Source organism: Danio rerio, chromosome 24, assembly GCF_049306965.1.
Source record: "Danio rerio strain Tuebingen ecotype United States chromosome 24, GRCz12tu, whole genome shotgun sequence".
NCBI lineage: Eukaryota > Metazoa > Chordata > Actinopteri > Cypriniformes > Danionidae > Danio > Danio rerio.
Window position 1 is genome coordinate 27,925,575 of NC_133199.1, and position 24,242 is coordinate 27,949,816.

The 24,242-nt window shown below is 34.4% G+C and overlaps 1 protein-coding gene across 3 annotated transcripts in view; it reads left to right on the forward strand.

The window, feature by feature from the left end:
- chodl (chondrolectin) overlaps positions 1–24,144 on the forward strand; it is a 54,659-nt gene extending 30,515 nt beyond the window's left edge. For 2 of the 3 annotated variants that reach the window (XM_073940366.1, XM_073940365.1), the window contains exons 3-8: positions 12,867–13,203; positions 15,159–15,316; positions 15,413–15,463; positions 15,549–15,635; positions 17,529–17,625; positions 23,187–24,144. In XM_073940366.1, the coding sequence (XP_073796467.1) occupies positions 12,974–13,203; positions 15,159–15,316; positions 15,413–15,463; positions 15,549–15,635; positions 17,529–17,625; positions 23,187–23,271 (708 nt within the window). In that variant the 5' untranslated portion in view covers positions 12,867–12,973 and the 3' untranslated portion in view covers positions 23,272–24,144. 3 annotated transcript variants of the gene reach the window in all.
- Positions 24,145–24,242: the final 98 nt, after the last annotated feature.

A 24,242-nucleotide genomic window follows, 5' to 3' on the forward strand; every position in this document is an offset into this window, starting at 1 on the left:
CGGCAGCAGCCTGAGCTATATTGACTTCTGGGTAATTACACTTAAGTGGTGACTAGAAGAGGCAAATGGCAGTAACAGATTATCTGTTTTGAGGGGATGCATTCTTAGAATCAATAAGAGTCCATTTGCGGAAATAGGGCAATTTAGGGGAAAATACACCCCTGTTCTTAGTCCTAACACAAGTCATTCGCCCCTGCTACTTTACTGTAGCTCCCCCCCCCCCAATTTCTCAGTTAATTTAGGAAACAAAACAGAAGGAAAACTGTATCCACAATCTCTCCGAACTGCAGTTTTACTTTGTGGCTATTGTTGTATTAGGGTATTAAGGAGTTTAATGAGTTTTTATTGTTATATTTACTTTTTTGTTGTTGTTTTGTGTGGGAACAACCAAAACCTACTAGTCAGACATATTTTTTGGTCATTTTTTATGGGTCTGTATGACCCTGCATCTTTTGTCTACTTTACAAAACTGCAAAACTAAGTACATCATAGTGTAAATGTACCCTAATAACCCTAGGACACACTATTTTTAACCAGCTTGAAAGAGAACATGCTAATGAAGAAATACATTCATGGGGTCAAAGATCATAGGTCAGGGCATCAAAAGTGGCACATCACACATCCTCTATGTTTTCAGGTTAAATTTAAAGTGTCAGTAATCGTGTTGTCTGTGTCTGTTTATTACATTTTTTAGCTCGGAAACTTTTTATTTAAGATTTTTTAATAATTTTTTTTATCTTCCCCAACAATTAAACCCACTTACAGATGGGAGAATAAATAAATAAAAAAGAATAAAATAATTTAAAAAATAAAATAAGAAAAATAATACAAAATAAATAAATACAAAGGACTGCCATCATGAATAATTTTAGGGGATACATTTGTACATCAAGTTACATTGTAGTTACCTCAGATTACATTGTTGATAGCATAATTAACCTCTAAATGTACATATTTGAATATTTTGTAATACCTTTCTACCTCTTCAGAAAAATATACATCTTCATTTGTGGGCATGCAGTCTTTTTTCTATTGCATAAACCTGTTTAAGCCTCTGAATTTACTGAGCCACCTTTGGAGAACCTTCTTCCATCCAAAGTAATGTTATATATTTTTTGCAACCAGTAATAATATGCGTAGTACAAATCTTGTTTCTTCGTGAAACATTTCTTTGGACAATGCTCCCAATAAGCACACATTTAGATTGAGGGATATTCATACATCTAATATAAATTTCTTTATTAACATCTTTCCAAAATTCTTGAATATTAGGGCAGTCCCAAAAAAATGTGGGTATGAGTTCTATTAAACCCCACATTTTCTCCAACACAAAGCAACAGCTGGTCCTTTTATTTAAGTACCTCATTTTTACTTTACAATCAAATTCTTTCTATAACTGACTATTAGTTCCTTAAGACATCTTACACATAACTCAATCCAGACCTCAATTATAGTATGTAGTTCTAGTTCCCAGTTTTTGTTACAGTCATATTTAGTTACTTTAAATTAAAAGTTAGTTAAACTAAATGAAAGCGAGAAACAGTGCGCTGCCGTGACGCAGTAGGTAGTGCTGTCGCCTCACAGCCAGAAGGTCTCTGGTTCGAGCTGGATCAGTTGGCGTTTCTGTGTGGAGTTTGCATGTTCTCCCTGCGTTCGCGTGGGTTTCCTTCGTGTGCTCCGGTTTCCCCCACAGTCCACAGACATGTGGTACAGGTGAATTGGGTAAGCTAAATTGTCCGTAGTGTATAAGTGTGTGTAAATGAGTGTGTGTGGATGTTTCCCAGAGATGGGTTGCGGCTGGAAGGGCATCCGCTGCGTCAAAAAACCTGCTGGATAAATTGGTGGTTTATTCCGCTCTGGTGATAATAAAGGGACTAAGCCGAAAGAAAATGAATGAATGAAAAAGCGAGAAACATTAATAACTATTTTATATTAACATTGAATTAGTTATTATTAAGCAGTTCGATTTTTATTTTATATTGTTTGTATTGTTTTTTATGTCTATGTAGTTTTTGTACATTGTTTTATTAGAAATAATAAAGTAATGTTTGTACACCTTAAAAAGTGACAACAAATATTTTTTAAAATAAAATATTTCAAAAATAAATTCTGTTTTTTAAACTTAAAACTCTGTTTTTATCAGTTAAAATGAATCACAGTTTTCACAAACAACATTTATAAAACATTACATACTGTATCATTGATAATAAGACATGTTTCCAAAACAACGATATTAAATAACACAATATATTCACATATAATTTCAGAAGGATCACGTGAAAGCTTAAATAATGATGCTAAAAATAAATTTTGATGTTTTTGGTAGACAATGAATTTTAAATTTATTTGTACATAAATTAATTTGTAATAAATCAGAGCTCATAAAAGATATTTGAACAGTGATGCATAAACATGTTAACATGCATTGTCTTTTTATATCGGCATTTCTGATCTGCCAAAGCATTCCCCAACCTCCACCCCCCGGCTCATACAGTAATTACTGATTACATTAATTCTAGTACAAGCATCCAGTCACCAGCTGATGTCAGCCCTCAGAGCCAATGCTTTTTGGGACAGCAAGGCTGTTGGGGCAGTCAATGACCTCTTTAAGTGATGAGGGAAAGCAGAATGAGATTGCAGCCCGGTCCATTCGTGTCTCAGGAGGGCCGTAAAGAGATTTGCTTGTAAAAAAAAAAGTACTGATTTTACCCACACTTCCACTTTTCTCAAACCCTTCCTACTCTGTTGCTCTCCTCAATTTGCACACAAACACCCAAGAAGATGAAAGAACTGAAGCGGTTTTGTGTGACAGATGTGAAAGACTTTGCCCGATTTACAGGCCAAATCACTTAGACCAACTCTTACAGTCAATCAATTGCATTTACATCTATTGCAAGTCGGCCAACCAGGCGCTTGCTGGGAGACAGCCATTAATTGGCTTGTGCAGTGGTATGGACCACTGATCAATCCCAATCAACTCATGTGAAACGTTCATAATAGAGCACTAATACTTACGGCAAGGCAAGCCAAACTCACACTTACAATATCCCAGAAGTGAATTATGGAAAAAATGATACGGGTCAATTATTGGTTGGGTAGCATATGGGAGTCATTCGAGACGGAAGGACGTGCATATAGATCTGAACACAGAGACTCTTAATGTTCCCTTAATCTCACATGGCCAAACCATAGACTTTAACCCAATCAGCAAAGAGCTCCTTCTCATTTACCCAGAAGGCTTGAGGGGGGCTCATCACACATCCGTGGTGGGGTTAGTCATGACTACTCTCTTCATGCCATTTTTCACAGCTCATGTCTTCTTTAGAGACCTCCAATGGAGGGAAAGGTGATAGTCATCAATGGATTTTCATTTTAAGACACGGAGGCAATCTACATTTTATGATTCCACAGAAATAATCCACTCACATGGATTATTAATTCAACTAATATTAAGCGTTTGGGTTTTATTTTAGGTCAATTTCATGAGAACCAAATGGACTCAGATTGAAGTCTATGGTTGGCGATGTGAGACTAAGGCAACATTAGGATTGTAATTTTTCCCCCCAATATTTAAAAAAAAATTTTTTTTAACAAATTTCTAAACATAATAGCTTTAATAACTCATTTCTAATAACAGATTTCTTTTATCTTTGCAAATTATATTTTACTAGATATTTTTCAAGATAGTATTCAGCTTAAAGTGACATTTAAAGAATTAACTAGGTTAATCAGACTAACTAGGCCAGTTTGGGTAATTACTGTTGGCCAAATATTGTATAACAGTGGTTTGTTCTTTAGACATTTGAAAAAATATTGCTTAAGGGGATTAATAATAATGACCTTAAAATGGTTTTAAAAAATTCAAAACTGCTTTTATTTTAGCCGAAATAAAACAAATAAGGCTTTCCCCAGAAGAAAAAATATTATAGGAAATACTGTGTCTGTTAAACATCATTTGGGAAATATTTAAAAAAAGAAAAAAGGAGTTAGCATGTCTATACTCTTTATACCATATTTCACAGCTCATGCAGTCCTTAGAGACCTTCGTTAGGGGAATTTGGAGGGAAAGGTGAAAGTCATCAATGGATTTTCGTTTTAAGACACTAAAAGCAATCTACATTGTATGATTCCACAGAAATAATCCACTCATATGGATTATTAATTCAATTAAAATGAAGCATTTGGGTTTTATTTTTAGATCATCCTCATGAGTACCAAATGCGCTTTTAGTTTTAAAATCCCATCTATTGACATGTTGTATTTAACTAGGTTGTGCTGCTGACAATAAAAACACATGCTAATAAGAAAATATGTTCCTGAGGTCAAAGTTCATAGGTTAGGTCATCAAAGGTGGCACGAATGAACAGTGCAAGTGTGCTATTGAAGCACTCTGCTGCTTGTTAGTTTTCCGATAGTTCCAGATGGTAAATGTCTTACAGCAATTTTGTACCTTTTTATTTAGTTACTAATTCATATTCAAGTCAAACTTGATTTATAGAGCACTTTACAAACACAGAAGTGAGGCAATGTGCTGTACAGAAAATATACAACAAAATAAGCATAATAGTTTATATAAATGCATAAAATACAAGATAAAATTTTGCTAAACCACCTAAAAAAGCACAAAAATTAAAATACCCAGTTATTAAGATTAGGTGTCAATTGCCAAAAAATAAAAAATAAAAATTGTTTTAAGAGCTGATTCAAATGAGAATACGGAAGAGGTCTGTCTAATGGGCAGCAGCAAATCTGCCCTAAACATAGTTTAGGACTTACAGTACCACAGCGAAAGCATGATCCCCTCTAAGCTTACGCTTTGTTTTTGCACACTCTAGAGAAGCTGATCAGCTGACCTGAGAGAACGAGTGGGCCTATAGGGGTGTATCAGCTTTAGGGGTATTAGCTCAGAGATATAAGATGGGGTTCAAATTCAAATAAAAGAATGCTAAACTCTATTCTACAATGAACTGGCAACCAATGAAGTGAAGCTAACATGGGGGAAATGCAGTCATATTTGCAGGTAGCAGTCAATAGGCATGCTGCAGCATTTTGCACCATTTAAAAACAGGCTATAGCTGAACTGCAACTCCCCAAATACAATGCATTACAGTAATCAAACTGAGTGGTCATAAAAGCATGGATTACAGTCTCAAACTGTTGTTTTGGTATTTATTGCTTTATTTTTGCTAGTTGTCTTATTTAAAAAAAGCTAGTTTAAATACAGCTCTAATCTAATTGTCAAATTTAAAGTCCGAGTCAAATTTCACCTCTAAAATTGTGTTTGTAGGCTTAATATACTGAGCTAACGAGCCCAAATTGAATAGAGCAGTCCCAATGGTATCTAAAAAAACATTACAGTTATGTTTTGTTTATATTAAAACTTAAAAGATTTAATGCAATCCAAGCTTTTATTTCACTAAGACAATCAAGGGTTGAGTTGACGGAGTCATTTTCCCAAAGCAGCACATAGATCTGACTATCATAATAATGGAATGACAAACCATACTTCCTAATTATTGACCGAAGGGGCAGCAGATAAAGAGAGAAAAGGAGAGAACCTAACATTGAGAACCAATGAGGACATGGATATTTATTTCACTCGTACAGGGGTATGTTTCCAAGAACCATTGTTAGGCAACTAAGGTTGCAAGTTCTGTCCATTGTTTTCCAAATCCATCGTTTCAACGAACATTCGCAAACTGCGCCACATACATGTCTGTTTGCAGTGACACCTTTAGAGCTGTAGTTAGAAACATAGGTCCTGACTGTGTTCTATTCCCAGTTATTCCCCTTTGCCCTATTCCTTACTAGCGTGCAATATTTAAACTCAGAATGATGAAAAAAAATAAACATTAAAAACATCTCTCTTACGTAAATTTCTTTACAAAGTATTTTTACTGTTCAGTTTTAGCGATCTTCATATTGACAATTGCGTTCCCTTTGTAGTGCACTTTGAAATCATTTATGACATTTTGAACACAGCCGTGGATCATGATGAATGCTATAGGTCAAATAGCATGAAAACAAAAATATATAGGTTACATTAATGGTTTTAATTTATAATAGTTTAAGCTATTCATTAAGAAATGAATATGAACTTTATTGAGCCTATGCTAGAACATTTCTGCAGTGGTTTGAACGTGTCAAAGTTGACTACTAGATTACTTAAATAGACTTCTAAAATTAATTATTTTTTTATTTCCTATACCTATATAAATTAAAACCATTAAAGTGATGATATAAATATGAGATTAGAATACGTGTTAGCTTTTTGTTTTTTATGTTTTAGAATAGACCATGTTATATTCTCAGTAATATTTGTAAAGGAAACATTGCCCCTATATGTGCTGTTTACATATATTTAAATTAATCTGGAAAAGGAGTGCATGTTTTTACCAAAACTAATATTTTTTTAATGCCTGTTTTTTCATGCCTGTGTGTTAAACAATATAATTTGTACAAAACACATTTTTTTTTCTAAAAAAGTTGTTACTCCACCCTATTTAGAGCGTCATTATGGATGTTTTAAGTTATAAGTAACATGGTTCAAATGATGGATCTGTGACAAAGAAACTACGAATTTGGGAAAAACACTACATACAATCACTACATTGTTCTTTTCCCAAATGATGCATCATACTAGGATAGTTCAGCCATGAGTTATGTCACTGTTTAGGAAACGCACCCCAGTTTAGAACTGTTTGCTCATCCCCCAGTGAGGTGTAGGATTAGGGGTGGGGTTTGGTGGCATAGCACCTTTTAAAAATCACAAATGAATTAGTACAAATTAGCCACTTTTCTCTCAATATGTAAAATAGTTATTCTTGATCAGGCTTGTGCTACCAGATCTTAACTTTTTTGAAATGGGCTTTGAGAGTAAAAGTGAGAATACTTTTGACTGTAATAGTCAATGCTAATGAGGAAATATGTTCATGGGTCAAACTTCATAGGTCAGGGCATCAAAGGTGGAACAAATAAACAGCTCAAGTGTTCTATTGTGTTCCAACCCCTAAAATTTTGCAAGTGTCTCAAACCCAAGCCTCTAAGTGATAAAACTGTCACAAAAAAACATGAATACCTTAAAGCCAATCTCTTAAAAAAAGGTACCAGCATCTGTCAACACAAAAAGCAATAACATTAGAGCCCTCTGGATCCTCCTCCTTTTGTAGTTCATTCCTTTAATGTGAAGCGTCCATGCCCTAAACCTGATGCCGCTGATTACTTCTGGGCAATTAAGCACACTGATAGAATGAACGCAGTGTAACTTGGATGCTCGATCTGAAAAGAGGACAAGACAGAGAGGGAGAGAAACAGCGAGAGGCAGCCGAGAGTTATGCGATGTTCTGGCAGAGCTTGCAGTCTGAGCCCATTGTCCAGGCTTGCAAAATCAGCACTACCCCATTCCTCTGGCCCAGTTAAGACGCTCTTTCTGCAAGCTGGCCGGTAGTGCACTCAGCTTCCTCGTTTTTCGTGATTGCCTGACATTTCTTTTCTCTTCTGCTTCCTGCCAGATCTCCTTAATACCTCCGCTTGATAAGGGTCCCTGTAATAACGCAGCTGCCTTTTTATTGATAATGTGTCACAGAATATCTCGGTGTCGTTATCGAACACTCAAAGAGCAGAATGGCATTTTCAGTGGGAAATAAGTAATCGATAGGGAACAGCAAATTAAGTAATAGCATTTTTGCGTCGATGCATATTACAGCTCAGTTAACAGCCTTCAGATCGGCAAGGCTCCATGCGGCAGGATGAACAGATCAATTCATGCACAGAGCTGACGTCTCGCTTTGACAACATAATTAGTGATCATACAGAGAAACGTGTTTGAGGACAATATGAAAACCCTCCCTCAGATATTCAGCTCATGGATCAGAACCATGAAGTGGCAGACAGGGAAACCATGTGATCCTAGGAGGAAAACAACTTTTAAGACAGACGCCGGGTAACTGAGATGATGATGATTTTGGCTGACAGCAAATAGGGTACATCTGTTGGTTCGAAATTTTGTTTTCTACATATTAAATGTGTCTCCGCATTTAACAACTAGAAAAGCAAAACTGGCTTGAAATAGCCTTGGTTAAGAGTTAAAAGTAGCTTTAGATATTAATAGCCTTAGCCTTAGTAAAATAGTTCAGCTAAAATGTTTAATTCTTTCATCATTTATTGACACTTAACTTGTTCCAAATCAGGTTCCATTTTTTTCCTTTTTTAACACAAAAGAAGATATATTAAAGAATGTTGGAAACTAGTAACTGTTGACTTCAATGACAATTTTTGTTTTTCCTATATGGATGTCATATTATACAGATTACTGGTTTCTTCAAAATATCTTCTGCACACAGAAAGTGACAATATTCATTCTTTTATTTTATTTTCAGCTTAGTCCCTTCATTAAACTGGGATCGCCACAGGTGAATGAACCAACTTATCCAGCATATGTTTTACGCAGCGGATGCCCCTCCAGCTGCAACCCATCACTGGGAAACATCCATACACACTCATTCGCACACATACATACACTACGGACAATTTAGCCAACCCAATTCACCTGTACCACATGTCTTTGGACTTGTGGGGGAAACCTGAGCACCCAGAGGAAACCCACACCAACAAAGGTAGAACATGCAAACTCCACACTGAAATGCTAGCTGACCCAGCCGAGGCTCGAACCAGTGACCTTCTTGCTGTGAGGCGATCGTGCTACCCACTGTGCTACCATGTCACCAAATAACAATGTAATAAATAAAAAATATAATCAGACTGGTTTGGAACAAGTCAAGGGTGGGTAAATGATAACTTAAGTTTTCAATTTTTGGGGTGAACTATCCCTTTAGGCACTTCACAAACTACATCCATACACACTCATACACTACGGACAATTTAGCCTACCCAAATCACCTGTACCGCATGTCTTTGGATTGTGGGGGAAATTAGAGCACCCGAAGGAAACCCACATGAACGTGGGGAGAACATGCAAACTCCACAAAGAAACAGCAACTGATACAGCGAAGGCTTGAACCAGCGACCTTCTTGCTGTGAGGCGACAGCATGACCTACTGCGCCACAGCGTCGCCCACCTTAATAACTGTAATTAGTAATTTTTGGATGAAACCCCTGTAATGTATTTAACTTAGATTATGGAATCATAGCAGGTTTGAACTTATATGAATTTTATCCAATTCCATTTATTTTATTATTCTGCTTTCAACCCACATTAATTTTTTTTGTTACTAATTTTTAATTGCAGGCTTTTTATGGTCACATGCATGTTTTATTATTATTTTTACGAAATATCTGTGCAATAAGCACAATAAAATACAATCAGATTCAGGTAGTCTTTAACACAAAACAACAGGGTGATCCAGAATCACTGAAAAGTAGATGTGCCCATATTGCTGATATGATAATGTGGTCACATTTATTTTGATGGTCCATTTGTTAAATTTAAGTTACGTTGCGTCTACATGCCTACTAATTCTCATTAGATTATAAGTAGGCGGTTAGGGTTAGGGTAAGTTGCCATGTACTGGCAAAGTTTCTTTAAGTCAGTTAAATGTCTGTTTAAGGAGTTAAATGTCTGTTGAAAGTAAAGTGTTACCTAAATGTTTGAATTTATGCAATTATGTATAATTTTTTTATATTTATTATTATTATTATTTCTTTTTTACAAAAACATTGTTGTGAAAACGTTGCACACAGAAGCAGATTAAACCTTAAATCAGGACCTATTCAGAGCACCCAATTAATACTTGGAAGGGTTTCCACTGAGTTTGCCTTGGTTAGACCTGTAAGCAAATAAATGAAATAATCAAAATGATTAAGGCACTAAAATGTGGGCAAAACTAACGTAAATCTATCCATCTTTACACTGCAACACTAACAATTCCCAAAGACAGTTTTCATCAATTTAAATTCACCTCTGCGTCTTGACATCACATACATAATATTAAATCCGTGTCTCTTGGTTTTCTGAATTGGATGGATAATATTCAAGGGTGTTTTTACCTCAACCATTGACACAATGATGCCTAAATCACTTTTATATTTTAAACCCATGTCTGTGTGACCTGTCTCATTCTCCACCGTGTATTTGGATAACTGGTGTTGCGCTTAATAATGAATGTGATGAACATCTGCGCCCTGGTCGATTACCTGCAGCTTTGGCCAACCAGACGCGCGCGCCCAACATCCCTGAAGTGCAGAAGCAGCGGCGCGCTCGCGAGTGGACGCGCGTGTCACTCTCTCTCTCTCCGCATTTCAGAGGCGTTTTTGTGAAGTGTAAGCCCAGCTCGTTGGAAACCATGTCTTTGAACACTATGAAGAAGAGACTTTGCCAATAAATGTTTTTAAAAATCGCTTGACTGGAGCAAGTCTGTGTGAAGTTCACTCCATCCTCGACTCAAGGGAAACACGAGGATGCGCGCGACACTCAGGATCCTTTGTGCTTTGACTTTTCTGGTCTCGTGCAGCCGTGGCGCGAGAGTTGTGAGCGGTAAGTGTTTATATATTTGGTTTAAAGCCATTTGGTATCACTCATTTGTGATATCTTAGGATAAAATTATTGTGTTAAAATAATCTGAGGTAAAAGTGAGGCGTTTGACTCTCTTATGTGTTTAAGTTTAAAGGGATAGTTAGCTTAAAAACATATTTTTGTACAATTTATCCATATTTGAGTCATGGCTGAGATGAGGTTGGTAAGAATTAGATTCTCTGCCCCCTTAAACTTTGACAGTGTGAAAAAAGTAATTCTAAGTTAATGGAAACGTTAACGAGGCTTCATTATTGAGGTAACCTAAAATTGGTTTTATATTCACATATTCGTACATTCTCCTTTATAATTTAATTTCAGAAAATTATTCTTTGCAAATTCTCAATAGCCAAATCATATTAGCAGTCAATGACTATCAAAATACAGTCAATTAAACAGTGCTAATGTTGTCATCTTTTGAAGTCATATTTACATGTGATTTCATCCCGAATATTCAAAGTACCATGGTAAACAGTATGTCACTGAATGTGCGAATTTAAAACTAGTTTTACCTCAATGACTTTATTTGGTATTTCGTTTGGTATAGTATATATCATTATATTATTATATTATATTATATTATATTATATTATATATTACTTTGTGTTCCAAAAAATACAGGTTTGTAAAAGCATGAGGAAAATGTAAATGAACTGTAGACTGTCCCTTTAGACCCATGGGGGCACTAAGACACCAGGAGTCATCATCAAAATTATGAATATGTTGTATTTGCTTTCAGGAACTTTGATAAAATCGTTTAATAAAAATGTCAGATTTGTATAATAAAAAAATGCAAATAACTGCTGTACATTGAACAAACTCTCTGTTTTTATTTAAGACTGCAAAACATAAAGCACATCAACTACCTTATTTATTGAAATATTTCTCTTAAACATTGTAAAAATTCTTATTTCAACTTATTTTTCTCCTACCCAAAGATGATTTAAAGAGTTCAGATGCAGAAACATGCCATGAAAATAACCTATTCTTTTCCATACAAGTGAAAAAACTGAACATGCAAACACTTTGGGAACATGGGAAAATGCTAATTTCAGAAGAAAATTTCAGATTGCACTTTGAAGTTTTTGCATCTGAACTCTTCATTTGTCCTGATGATCATGCATCTCTCTTGATGATGAAGCGTGAATGCTGCATAACTATGGGAGAGACAATCAAGTGAACAGGAAAAAATACAGATATGTGTGTAAACTGAATAGATGCATCGAGGGAAATAGTGCGAGCAGTTTTTTATGATGAGATCAGGGTTTATTGAAGTTTAATACAAAGTGGCAGTTTTGGATAGCGGAATTGCCGGAATATTCCCTTCTGGAAGGAGGATGGCACTATAAAACATACAGGAATTGAGGAAGAAAGCTAAGGAAGCTGGTTGAGAAAATGCTGAGTCCAGTCTTCCCCCAGTTAAACCCAGCCCATTACTGGGCTTAAATTGATGATATAGCAGATCTGGACCAAGCAATTATTTAAAGTACCTCCCGGGCAGAGAGCTAATGTTATTATTAGACTTTTAACAGTCTGTGTATTAATCACAGTTCTCTTCGTTGGGCCCATCAGTGCATCTTAAGTGTTTTCTATTATAGAAATGCTTTGTTTATGATTTCTTTTGAATAATAATTCAATTTATTTCCTCCTCTTAGCCTCTTTCAAAATTTTAAATGAGCTTCCTTTAAAAATCCAAATCAGTCTGTCAGTCTAATAGGATATACACACACACTCATACATAGTCAAATATATACTTTTATCCGTCTGTCCAACAGAATAAATACACATATGCATACTGTATATCAATCGACAATCGATTGATCAACACCATTTTATTGTAACAATTGTAGGGCAAATTTGAATAACCTTCCTAAATAATGTATATTTCATTATATATATTATTTCATACAGATAGATCAAGAATATTAATAAATTTGATTGTATCTGTATGTTTTCTATCCATCCATCTATCCATCCTTCATTTATCTATCTAGTCTGTCTGTCGTCACCTTAGAATTATAAGGTTCTATCTGACATTTTTGTCAAAACTGATTTATTGAAATATTCTTATTAAATGACAACTTATTTACATTATGGGATGTTTTTTATAAGTTGTTTACATTTTAAGATTTTTAATTTAAAAAACAAATTGCTATATGGAATGCAAAAACTTTGAAGCTCAACATCTCAAAATCATTCAGAACGCAGATAGAACCTTATAATTCCAAGGTGACGCTGTATAAATATATCACTATTTATTTATGTAAACATCCGTCAGTCAATCAGAACACAGAACAATAAAATGGGTAAAATTACCATGTGAATTTTGTCTCTCCAGGTCAGACAGTGTGTCAGGGCAACCCTGAACACCCGTGCTATAAGATTGCTTACTTCAAAGACGTGTCGAGTCGTGTTGCGTTCTGGGAGGCTCTGCAGGCATGTGAAATGGACGGCGGTTCGCTGCTGAGCATTGAGAACACAGCCGAGCAGAAGCACATTGAACACCTTCTGCGAGAGCTCAGCGTCTCCTCCTCGACTGGTCCTGCCAGCATTACAGACGGAGACTTCTGGATCGGCCTGACCCGTGAGGAGGGTGATAATGCACAGGAGCCCGGCGCCTTCGCCTCCTGTCCCAATCTGTACAGGTGGACTGATGGAAGTGTCTCGCTGTTCAGGTGAGATGAGGAGTTTCATACTGCCAGTCTAAAGATTAAGATCAGAACATTTTTTCTTTTGTTTTGAAGAGAAGCCTATGTTATTACAATTTTATTTTATAACTGTTTTCTTATTGAATGCAGTGTAACATTTATTTAATGCTGTGATTCAAAACTGAATTTTCAGCTTAATTTCTCTAGTTTCAGTGTCACATGATTCTTCAGAAATATTTATAATTGTAATATTATAATATGCTGATTTGCTGTTTTATTATTATTATTTTCAACTATTAACAGTCATTAATAATCAGTCTTATATTTTCTGAAAAGACTAAATTACTATTTTCCATTTAAAATCTGGGTAAAAAGTACTACAGACCTTTATATAATAAATCAAATATTCAACATTTAAATATATTTAATCCATGGAAATGTCTATTTATGTTTATATGATATATGACAAGAAAAAGAATATATATATATAAATATTATAGGTGGGCATAGATTATCTCGGAATTAATCTAGATTAAAATGGCTCATTTGAGTTCTGCTGAAGACATTCAGAATATGTGTGCTACCCAAATAATAAGTCTTTGAGAACAGGTTTCTCAAGCCAGGTAGCGCATTAGATCAGGGACTCATCTCCTGTTTCCAAAATGCATCACAAATTGCTTGAGAAACTGTTCTAATATGATAATTGTTGATGAAAATAAATTATGTACAATAAGATGTACTTGTGTTTACTAACTGTTTATTCAATTAAACATAAATATTGAACTGTAGGCCTACATAAGCTGAAAACAGCGATTTTTGATCACCCTAATCTGACTAAAGTCAAAACTGATCTAAACAAAAATGGAATTAAGACATGTGGAGTATACATTATTAGTAGTATTATTGAAGTAAACGACGCGTTCAGTAAACACCGTCGTAGGACTTTTCGCAATATTTTCCTTCAAGATCCACACATGCAGCTGTCAGTAAAGGACCACGCACGCACGAATGCACGCACACACACACACACACACACACACACACACACACACACACACACACACACACACACACACACACACACACACACACACACACACACACACACATCACAAAACGCGGAAGTTTTCTTTCTTTACATTTTTGTCAGACGGCTCACCGGTCAGGTATACATCCGCGCTAAAATATCAAGGTGAAAATCACCAAAGCTTGCGTAGAATAGACCCATTTCCCAACCCAACTTTGAGAATAGATTAACAGTGATTTTTTTTATCGATATCGATAAAGAGTCTCGCGTTAACGCAGCACGTTAACGCAGATAATGGCCTACCACTAATATATATATATATATATATATATATATATATATATATATATATATATATATATATATATATATATATATATAAATGAGGGATGCAGAAATCAGTATCACCAATAGTTAGTTTATGGGTTTACAAGCAGAGGAAGATGCATTTTAACTTCTTATGCATCCAAACTTCAAAATGTGCTTTATGCAATGTCAAAGTTATATAAACCTTCATTAGAATCGGTACTTATGTATCGGCCGATCCCCATGACGAGGAATCGGTACTCGTTAAAAATAAATCAATATATCGGTACTCGGATATCGGCCCCAAAAATCCTGATTAAAGGATCCCTAATATATATTTATGGAGCGACCTAAGAGTTTTTAACACTGATAATAGTAATCCTGATTGAGCATTTTATACTACTTTTATTCTAATTTAATCTGATTTTTTAAAAGACACTGAAGACTGGAGAATGCTAATAAAATCAGATTTAAATAACATGATGAAATCTAATTTTTTGTTGTATTTTTGATCAATTATATGAAGATATTGTAAACAAAAAATGCTTTTATTAAAACCATGAAAAAAATACTGATCCTAAACCAGTAGTGTGCATCAGGTTACGTATTTGGCTGCCAGTGACTAAAAATTAGGACTGCTGTTTTTCAGAAACTGGTATGCTGATGAACCATCCTGCGGAGGAGAAGCGTGTGTGGTTATGTATCACCAGCCTACAGCTCTGGCCGGGCCTGGAGGACCGTATCTCTACCAGTGGAACGACGACAGGTGCAATATGAAGCACAATTTCATCTGCAAGTATGAACCAGGTACTGTAATATTACTGTAAAAACTGACCCGATTACCCAGATTTACACTGTGATTGTGGTTTTAGCTTACAGTGATTATTGTGTTGTTCTGTGCAGAAAGTCATCTGGTTAAAGTGCAGAGTGATAGGCCTGGAGGGCATGATGTTGGTAAGCAGCCAGGCGCCAAAGCAGTCATCGTTTGACTTGAAGAGTGACAGATGTGTTGTTGACACTAATCTGTCAATTTTTCCAGATCTTTCCACTGAAGATAAAGAGGACAGGAGAACACCACCCACTGATGAGGATGAGAGCCCTCGACTTATAATAGCCGGGCCTTCAAGTAACATTACATTTATAATTCTTAAAGGAATATTTGGGGTTCAGTACAAGTAAAGAATTACTGATAAAAGGTGTGTCATATATATAAACATACAGTGCTCAGCATAATTGAGTACACCCCATTTTGAAAATTAATATTTTTATCCATTTCTCAGTGAATAAGGGTAATATATATTGGTGCATTCAAACATAACAGATTTATTAAACGTATACAGTTGAAGTCAGAATTATTAGCCCCCTCTAAATTATTAGCCCCCTGTAAATTGTTTTCCCCTATTTTCTGTTTAACGGAGAGAAGACTTTTTCAACACATTCTGAACATAATAGTTTTAATAAAAACTCGTTTCTAATGACTGATTTATTTTATCTTTGCCTTGATAACAGTAAATAATATTTGACTAGATATATTTTAAGACACTTCTATACAGCTTAAAGTGACATTTAAAGGCTTAACTAGGTTAATTAGGTTAACTAGGCAGGTTAGGGTAATTAGGCAAGTTATTGTATAACGATGGATTGTTCTGTAGATTATCGGAAAAAAATTGCTTAATACTTTAGTCCCTAAAATAATAAAAAAAAATTAAAAACTGCTTTTATTCTATCTAAATTAAAACAAATAAGACTTTCTCCAGAAGAAAAAATATTATCAGACATACTGTGAAAATTCATTTGGAAAAAAAAAAATCCCCCAAAAAAATCTAAGTGGGGCTAATAATTCTGACCTCAACTGTATATTTATTAAAATAATATTTTAGTCACAAAACATCTTTAGAAATGGAAAGATAATACAATTAAATAAATAATTAAAAAATTCAACAAAATGTTATATATATCTTTTTGTTTCTCTTGATTTTTGCTATTTTTTAAACTAATGTACTGTATATGCACAAATATAATATTGTAAAGCATCCTATGGAAAATCTTAATTTAAATGAGAGATTTGTGAGGGGTGTACTCTTATATGCTCAGTACTGTATTTATAAATGTGGTTATTTTTATATCTTGGGGATTTTCTTTTTGACAGTAAAACAAGCATTTCTAAAGACTGGAGTAATACTGATAAAATTCAGCTTTGAATCATAGCAATAAATAATATTTTTAAATATAATATTGCGTATATTGTGTTATTTTAAATAGATTTCTTTTGTCATTTATACGTATATTTTTTGTTCATCAAATACATCAAGCCTTGAGAACGCGAGTCTTAATTAATAATATTTTTATAATTTAATATTTTAATAATTATACATATTTTTTCCAGACCTAAAACTGAAGCAAAAATTTATTTTTTATTTTGATAAAGGTAAACTTTTCTATTCTTTTTTTCCAATTTTTACAGAATTTCTGTACGACTTTCTTTTTACTTCCACAAGTTAAAATATTTTTGGTTAAGAAAGGCAATTTTTTTATATTAGAATTTAATATTTAATATAAATATGAATTAATATTAATATAAAAGTATATATGTAATTATAATAAAAATATGAAGATAAATAGATTTAATTATATGTTAATTATCTTAATTGAAGGGTCTAAGCCGAAGAAAAATGAATGATTGAATGTATGAATAAACAAATGTAAAATAAAGGATCTAAATGGATTTTGCTGGTAATTTGGACGTAATGTCATCAGTAGTAAATCTAAATTTTTCTTGTTTTACTAAAAAGGCAATGGCTGACTGAAAATAAATTAACAATACTACTACTAATAATAATAATCAATAATACTACTAATACAACTTCTAATCATAATAATAATTATAAATGAACAGTCAACAATAAACGCTAAATACTGTTCATCTGCTTTTATTTGCACTGAATCCAGAATATTCCTCCAACTCAAAACAAATGCCTATAAGCTTACGAAAGTCAAAATGTATCTGTTTCTTTCACAGGTATGCTGCTAATCTACGTGATTATCCCTACCATCCCTCTCCTCTTGCTGATCCTGGTGGCTTCAGGGACGTGCTGTTTCCAGATGTTGAGCAAGAGGTGAGCCATTAAGATCAAATCACTGTAAATGCTGTCAGACTAATGCTAATGTGCTGCCCTGTTATGCACAGTATCATCCAAACACTGCGGCACATCAGGATGCCGGAGTCTCACCAGCAGCTTTAGACACTAACAGCCTTCGCATCTTGATTAATCAGGTTTTCTAGATCTGACACCGTTACCCTCATGGTTTACCGTGATTAATTAGATTCAGCTGTTTATAACTGTGCCCGGCAAAACAGCTTAACCCGTGCTAATCACCATCAACACACTTATTATAGCTTGCGTTTGGTATGTTTGAAGGGGCCGCCTCATGTCTATTGGTGTTCTGATCGATAAGCTATTGGTCACTATTAAAGAAAAATTGGCAAGCCATTATACCCTAAATGGTTCCAGTGTATTAAATTGCATTTTTAATATTAATTTTCAATAAATTAGAGAAAACAACAGTTTCTTCACACAGTGCTTCACAACATTTAGTTTGGGGGATGAATTCACACTATTAACTACCTATTATCTGTGGCTTTAGACTCAAATAAACAAATTTAATTTGCTGCTTTATAATATTTTTATAAATAAACAAATTTTAATTTGCTGCTTATAATAGTTTGGTACTGTTAAGTTTAGACGTAAAGTACGATTAAGAGATCTGAAATATGGTCATGTGAAATAAGGTATTAAATCAATACTAATGAACTGCCAATAGTCTATTAATATTCTGCAAATAAGCAAGTAGTTAATAGTGTTCCCAAACGAAGATGTTACTGAATTGTGGTAAAGAATTAGTTCACACTAAAATCCAAATTATATCTAGATATAAAATATAGACAGAATATGGGTTAAGGGTGAGTAAATTATGGGGATTACCCTAAAATGTTCCTAGGTTACTCGCCATAATTTCATTTTTACTATTTATTAATGAATTACTAGCTCAATTCATTTTTACAGTCCTCTGAATGCCATTAAAGGAATAGTTCACCCAAAAATGAAATTAAACTCATAAACTTCACTCTCAAGCCATCCTACATCCTTTTTTTCTGTTAGATGATCAGTTGGAATTGTTTTAATTTTATCTTGGCTTTTCCATGGTGTGTAATGGTGTTAGGGGCCCTTTTTTTTAAGCTTCTAAAAGCGCACATAATACAGTCATAAAACTAACCCATACACAAACAGGGGATTAACACACATCTTAAATGGATCAATGTGTTTTTATAACAAAAACAGACATTAGAAACTCAAATCTTTGACTTCCTGTGGCTGCTGAATGTGCATTCTCAACAACTTCATGGCTGATCTTTGATTCAGTTTATAATGTAAGAAACATTCATAACGGAAGCTCCGGGAGTAGATGCATCTCACAGGAATGCAACAGTTTAAGAGTAATATGTTGTATAAAGTTGTACGGTAATGCCAAACCAACTACTACTTTCTTGTTCATTGTCATCTGTGGTAAACAAACTGTGGCGTAAATGGATCCTGTGAGGTGCACCTATTCTTGGAACTTCTGCTACGTATGTGTCTTACCTCATACGTCATAGTCTAGAGCAGTGACTCCCAAAGTGGGGGTCGGGACCCCCTGGTGGGTCACGTGACAATGACAGGGGATCCCTTGGTGATTTTCACTAGTCAAATAAATTTTATTAAACTATTAGAATTACCAAATTTATTTATAACCCACAGAAGATAAAAATAGTTAATACTTACATAAAAAAACAATAACATGCCTTTCATCATCAACCTTTTAATTTTTTTTTCTTAGGATTGGTGTGTTTACATTAGATTAAAAACACAGCAATAGCGTCATCTGCATTTTATAGCACTAGGTTAAAATTTCTGACACCTTTATGGCAATTAAATACATTAAAAATAACTATACAGGCCACAACAGAACATTAAGGATGATCTCTGAATGGCGCTCTCCAAAATCAAACCAAGAATAGATTTCTATTCTTAGGCTGAAAACCTTGCGCTCTCTTTAGGTGAGGTTAATATTAAATTAAATAAGTTAATAAATTACTATAAAAATTTTATGATATTAGACTGTTGCACTTTTTTGTTTTATCAATATGCTTGTGTTTATATACTAGGCCTATTGTTGTGTGCTCAACATTTGTATATTTATAACCACCTACAAGAAATGTGGGGGTCGCAAGTCACTGGCATCGTTATTTTGGGGGTCACGAGCTAAAAAGTTTGGGAACCTCTGGTCTAGAGCATGCAATCAGCAGCCACTGGAAGTCAGTGATTTGAGTTTATAATTAACAAAAATGTTAGTTTTTATCATGGATTTGTGTGCTTTGGGATGCTTCGAAAATATTTTTACTCTACCCAAGACGTTTATACAGAATGGAAGAGCCTCAATAAAATTTATCTGATAGAAGAAAGTTATATACACTGAGGATGGCTTGAAGATGAGTAAATTATGATATAATCTTAGCTTTTTTCGGTGTACTATTCCTTTAATGGAAATTAGAGGGCTCAAATAATTAATTAAGCTCTTTAATTTATTTATTAACAAATATGATGAGGTAACACTAGAAACATTTTAGGGTAATCCAGTTTTCAGTACATTTTTTCTTGTTTAATTCATTAAGAATAATATAGTTAAACAGTTTTTTTGCTGTGCCAAAGAAAAATTTTGGCAGGGCAAGTGAAACAACTATCACAAAAATATTGCTGTCGCAATATTTCCAATGGTAAAGTGTTAATATTTCTCTAAGGTATATTGATATTACACCATCATGACAACACTTATGCACTCTCACTTCTGATAAAGTCAATTCATCTTTCCAGAATAAAAGTATTCATGTTAGAAAAATTGCTGATTAATCATGTTGTATGATTTAAAAAAATCAGTATTGACCAATATATTGCTTCCAGTAATCAATGATCTGGCCCGGAAAATCCTGATCGGAGCACCATTAATTATGTCACATGCATTAAAGACAGAATCCAAGGGGGATTGATCCAGATCAGCAGTGAATGGCTTTACAGAACTGCTGAAGTAACACAGTGCACCAAACGCACAGTTCATCTTTCTTTAACCCTCGGCCCGTGCTTTGGCAAGACATTATATAGTGTCTTATTTGTGTAATTTATGATGTTTATACGGCCTGCGCTCCTCAGAGTGATGTCTTTTTAACATATTTCCGATCACTGGGGCAGACGGGGATCCTCAGACAATGCATTTAATCACTGCCAATGACTGATGCGCTCTATTCCGTAAAAGGCTTCCTGGAGCGCGTTCAAATATTCTAGATAAACGTCTTAACTCTTTACCAGATGATGCTTCTGTGTTTTACAATGTTTGCCACTTGTTCTTGAGATTGAATGACGTCTTGGAGCGTGAAAGCAGGAGGCGAGACATGTAACAGCTGCTTTGCTTCGCCTGCTCTTTGCAAATACTTTTAAATGTCCTGTCGTGTTTATATATATGCAGTATGGGGATAGAAGACTTGACATGTTAAACAACTAATTATGAAAGTCTGAAGCATAGACTGAAGTGGCGGAATTAGGAAATATTTATTTCTGCCGCTATGTTAAAAGATCTTTATGGATTAGCTTCCTAAAATATTTAATTCGTATGTGTATAACAAAATCTTTGGATATGGGAAATTTTTTATATTGTAAAAAGTCTGGGACAGGATCCACGTACAGCTTTATTAAACAGAATAGTCAGACAGAAATGGGCAAAACAGGAGCAAACTGGAGCATGCAGGCAATCCAAAGCATAATTAGTAAAGCAGGTGAATGGTCGGGACAGGTGGCAAAACAACAAAACAATAAGCAATGCAAAGTTCAAAAACACGGTGGGCAAGACAAGTATAGGGATGGCTGATATGAAACTGTCATTTTGACACAAATGTTTTGAACCACTGCACCGAAGCATGATCCAAACCACCCAGGTCATGTGAGTAAGGTGATTCAAAACATTTGTCATTTCAGAAGCATTTCAAGACCTGGCGAATCTGCGTTTGACTGACAGTGTCGGAAAAAAAACCTCTATCTCATGTAGCCTAGTGGACCGTGCATGTGCACAGAGTAACTGTGCTGCAAATGTCTCGAGTTTGAATCCCTACTTGTACAAATACTCTTAAAGTATGACTTGATGTATTTTAATAATGTTACTTCTCTATGACCAAAACAAGACATTTATTCACAAATTTATTTACGTATGCCAGACCAATGTTAAAACAAAACATCTTAAAAGAACAGAGCATTTAACATCTATAGCTGCATCACTCTTGATATGAACCCATTATTTCTGCATGCCATTATGAAATCTCAACTCTACAACGAGGGCTTTAATACCTTAATTTGCATAACTGTTTCCTTGCTGAAGCTGTTCTAGAGCAAAAAACAAAAAACAAAAAAAAACTGTAGACACAGGTTTCGAAACTTTTCGAAGCTTCGACACATTTGCTTTGACTGTTTCAGTGATTCATAAAGCCTCACTTTGCCCCACCACTAGACAAGGAAATGCTTTGAAATGCCCTCTTACAGATAAACAAGACTCAGCAAGTTAATTGTATAAATAGTTCTGGTCATTAGTCCTTATGAGCATCAGCTGTGTGTGTAATCAAGGAATAAACTGGAAATGGTGTGTGAGGTGAATGATGGGATTTGTAGTTCTCAAGTGATCTGCAACTGTTAGATTACTGGTGTTAGTGACAATTATATTATATAATTTAATAAAATATAAAGTAATATTAACAAAAACAAATTATATATTATATAAAATGTGTAAATATATTATAAAAAATATAGAGAACTATAAATCCTATCATTTACCTCACACACACCAGTTCCAGTTCTCTCCGATTACACACACAGCTGATGCTAGTAAGGACTAATGGCCAGCACTATTTATACACTTCAGTTTGACATATACTTTGCTCTATACTTTGACATACACACACACACACACACACACACACACACACACACACACACACACACACACACACACACACACACACACACACACACACACACACAAAAATTGTTATTACTAACAATGATTAAGCTATTATTAAATAGTTTATATAATAAGTATATATGCTATGGAAAAAAAGTAAACAACCAAATAAAAAAATCCTCAGTTTCTCCGTAATTATCAGGAATAGATTTAAGTAAAATGTCAAATTTAAAATAGAAAATGAAAAAAGTAATAAATATTTCAATTAGTTGTGATTCAAATGTAGGTTATTTCACCATAATGAATATAAAAATGTCAGAAAACATGCCAGATTTTTGTAATTTTATGCAAAAAAGGCTCTTAAGCACAAAGCTAAAAATGTATTACCCAATATTTCCAAAGGTGTTAATATATTTATTCATTCATTCATTCATTTTGCTTCATTCAAGGTCTAAAAGCATGCCATTTTTTAGTTATTTTAATATTTTCTCATTGCTTTTTGTATTTACAGTTGTGTAAACAGTAAATTCAGAGAAAATTACCATTTTGCAGTGACCTTCCATTTACAAACAGTACATAAAAGTGTAAAGATAACTTTATAATGTTTTTAATCACATCATTCTACACTTTTATTTTAAACCAGCAAACCACGGACCAAAACTAGCGTCAACCAATCAACTCTCTGGATCTCCAAGACGCCAAAGATAGACAGTGGCATGGAGGTCTAATTCCCCATTCGTCTGCACCTTCCTGCTAGCAACATGTTTATCAAGTTGTAAGTCCAAACAAGAAAACAAGTGAAGTTGACACAGGTATCAGATTTCTGTACAGATGTCAGTTCACTTCCACTGACCTGCATTTCACGTGTCCTGTCAGACAGTCAAATACTAATTGGCACCAAACACAGTGGGCAATTAAATTACAGTAATTAAAGCAAGTACAAGTGGGAGCCACATAAAAAGAGGAATTAACAGAGCCTGCGACACAGTAAAAAAAAAAAACAAATCACTAAAAGAGATTAAAAAAAACTTTAAGAGGTTTTTGAGGGATTGGATTAAATTGCGTCTTTATTCAAGACATGAAAGGCATATTTAATCTCTCATATTACAGTATGATGCATTGCCAATGATGTATAGTTATGTGCATACGATAATTTCATGGCATCAGATTTATTTTAAAATGTATGCGATCATATCTTAAATTACGGAACGATCGGCTTTGCTCGGCAGCTCACAAAACAGAGGAGTTCATTTCAAAGTGTACATATTTTTTGTATGACGAGAAGCTGCTTTAAGCTGCAACTGTTGTGTATGCAGTTTATTTATTTTCTTTGCATGTGAATATTTGACTTCCTTTTGCAATACTGCATATAGAAAATATCAATGCGTAGTAGTATTAAACTGGTTTGCATCTGTGACATTGTAACAGATACCGAAATTAGTCAGTTATTCCTCTGGTTGTACATTAGGATGCGTTTCTGTGAATTGGGGTAACAATGTGTGTGTGTGTCTGGATTTAAACATGTGCCGTCAATATTTTTTTATATTTTTGAGACAGGAATTGGACATGTATAAATGGATTAAAATATTTAATTGTGGAAATATTTTTGTGTTTTTTTATGCTTTGTTTTTCCATCGGTTATCATTAAACAACTCATATGTGATTAGCAGATTAGCAGGAATTTATGTCTATAATCCAT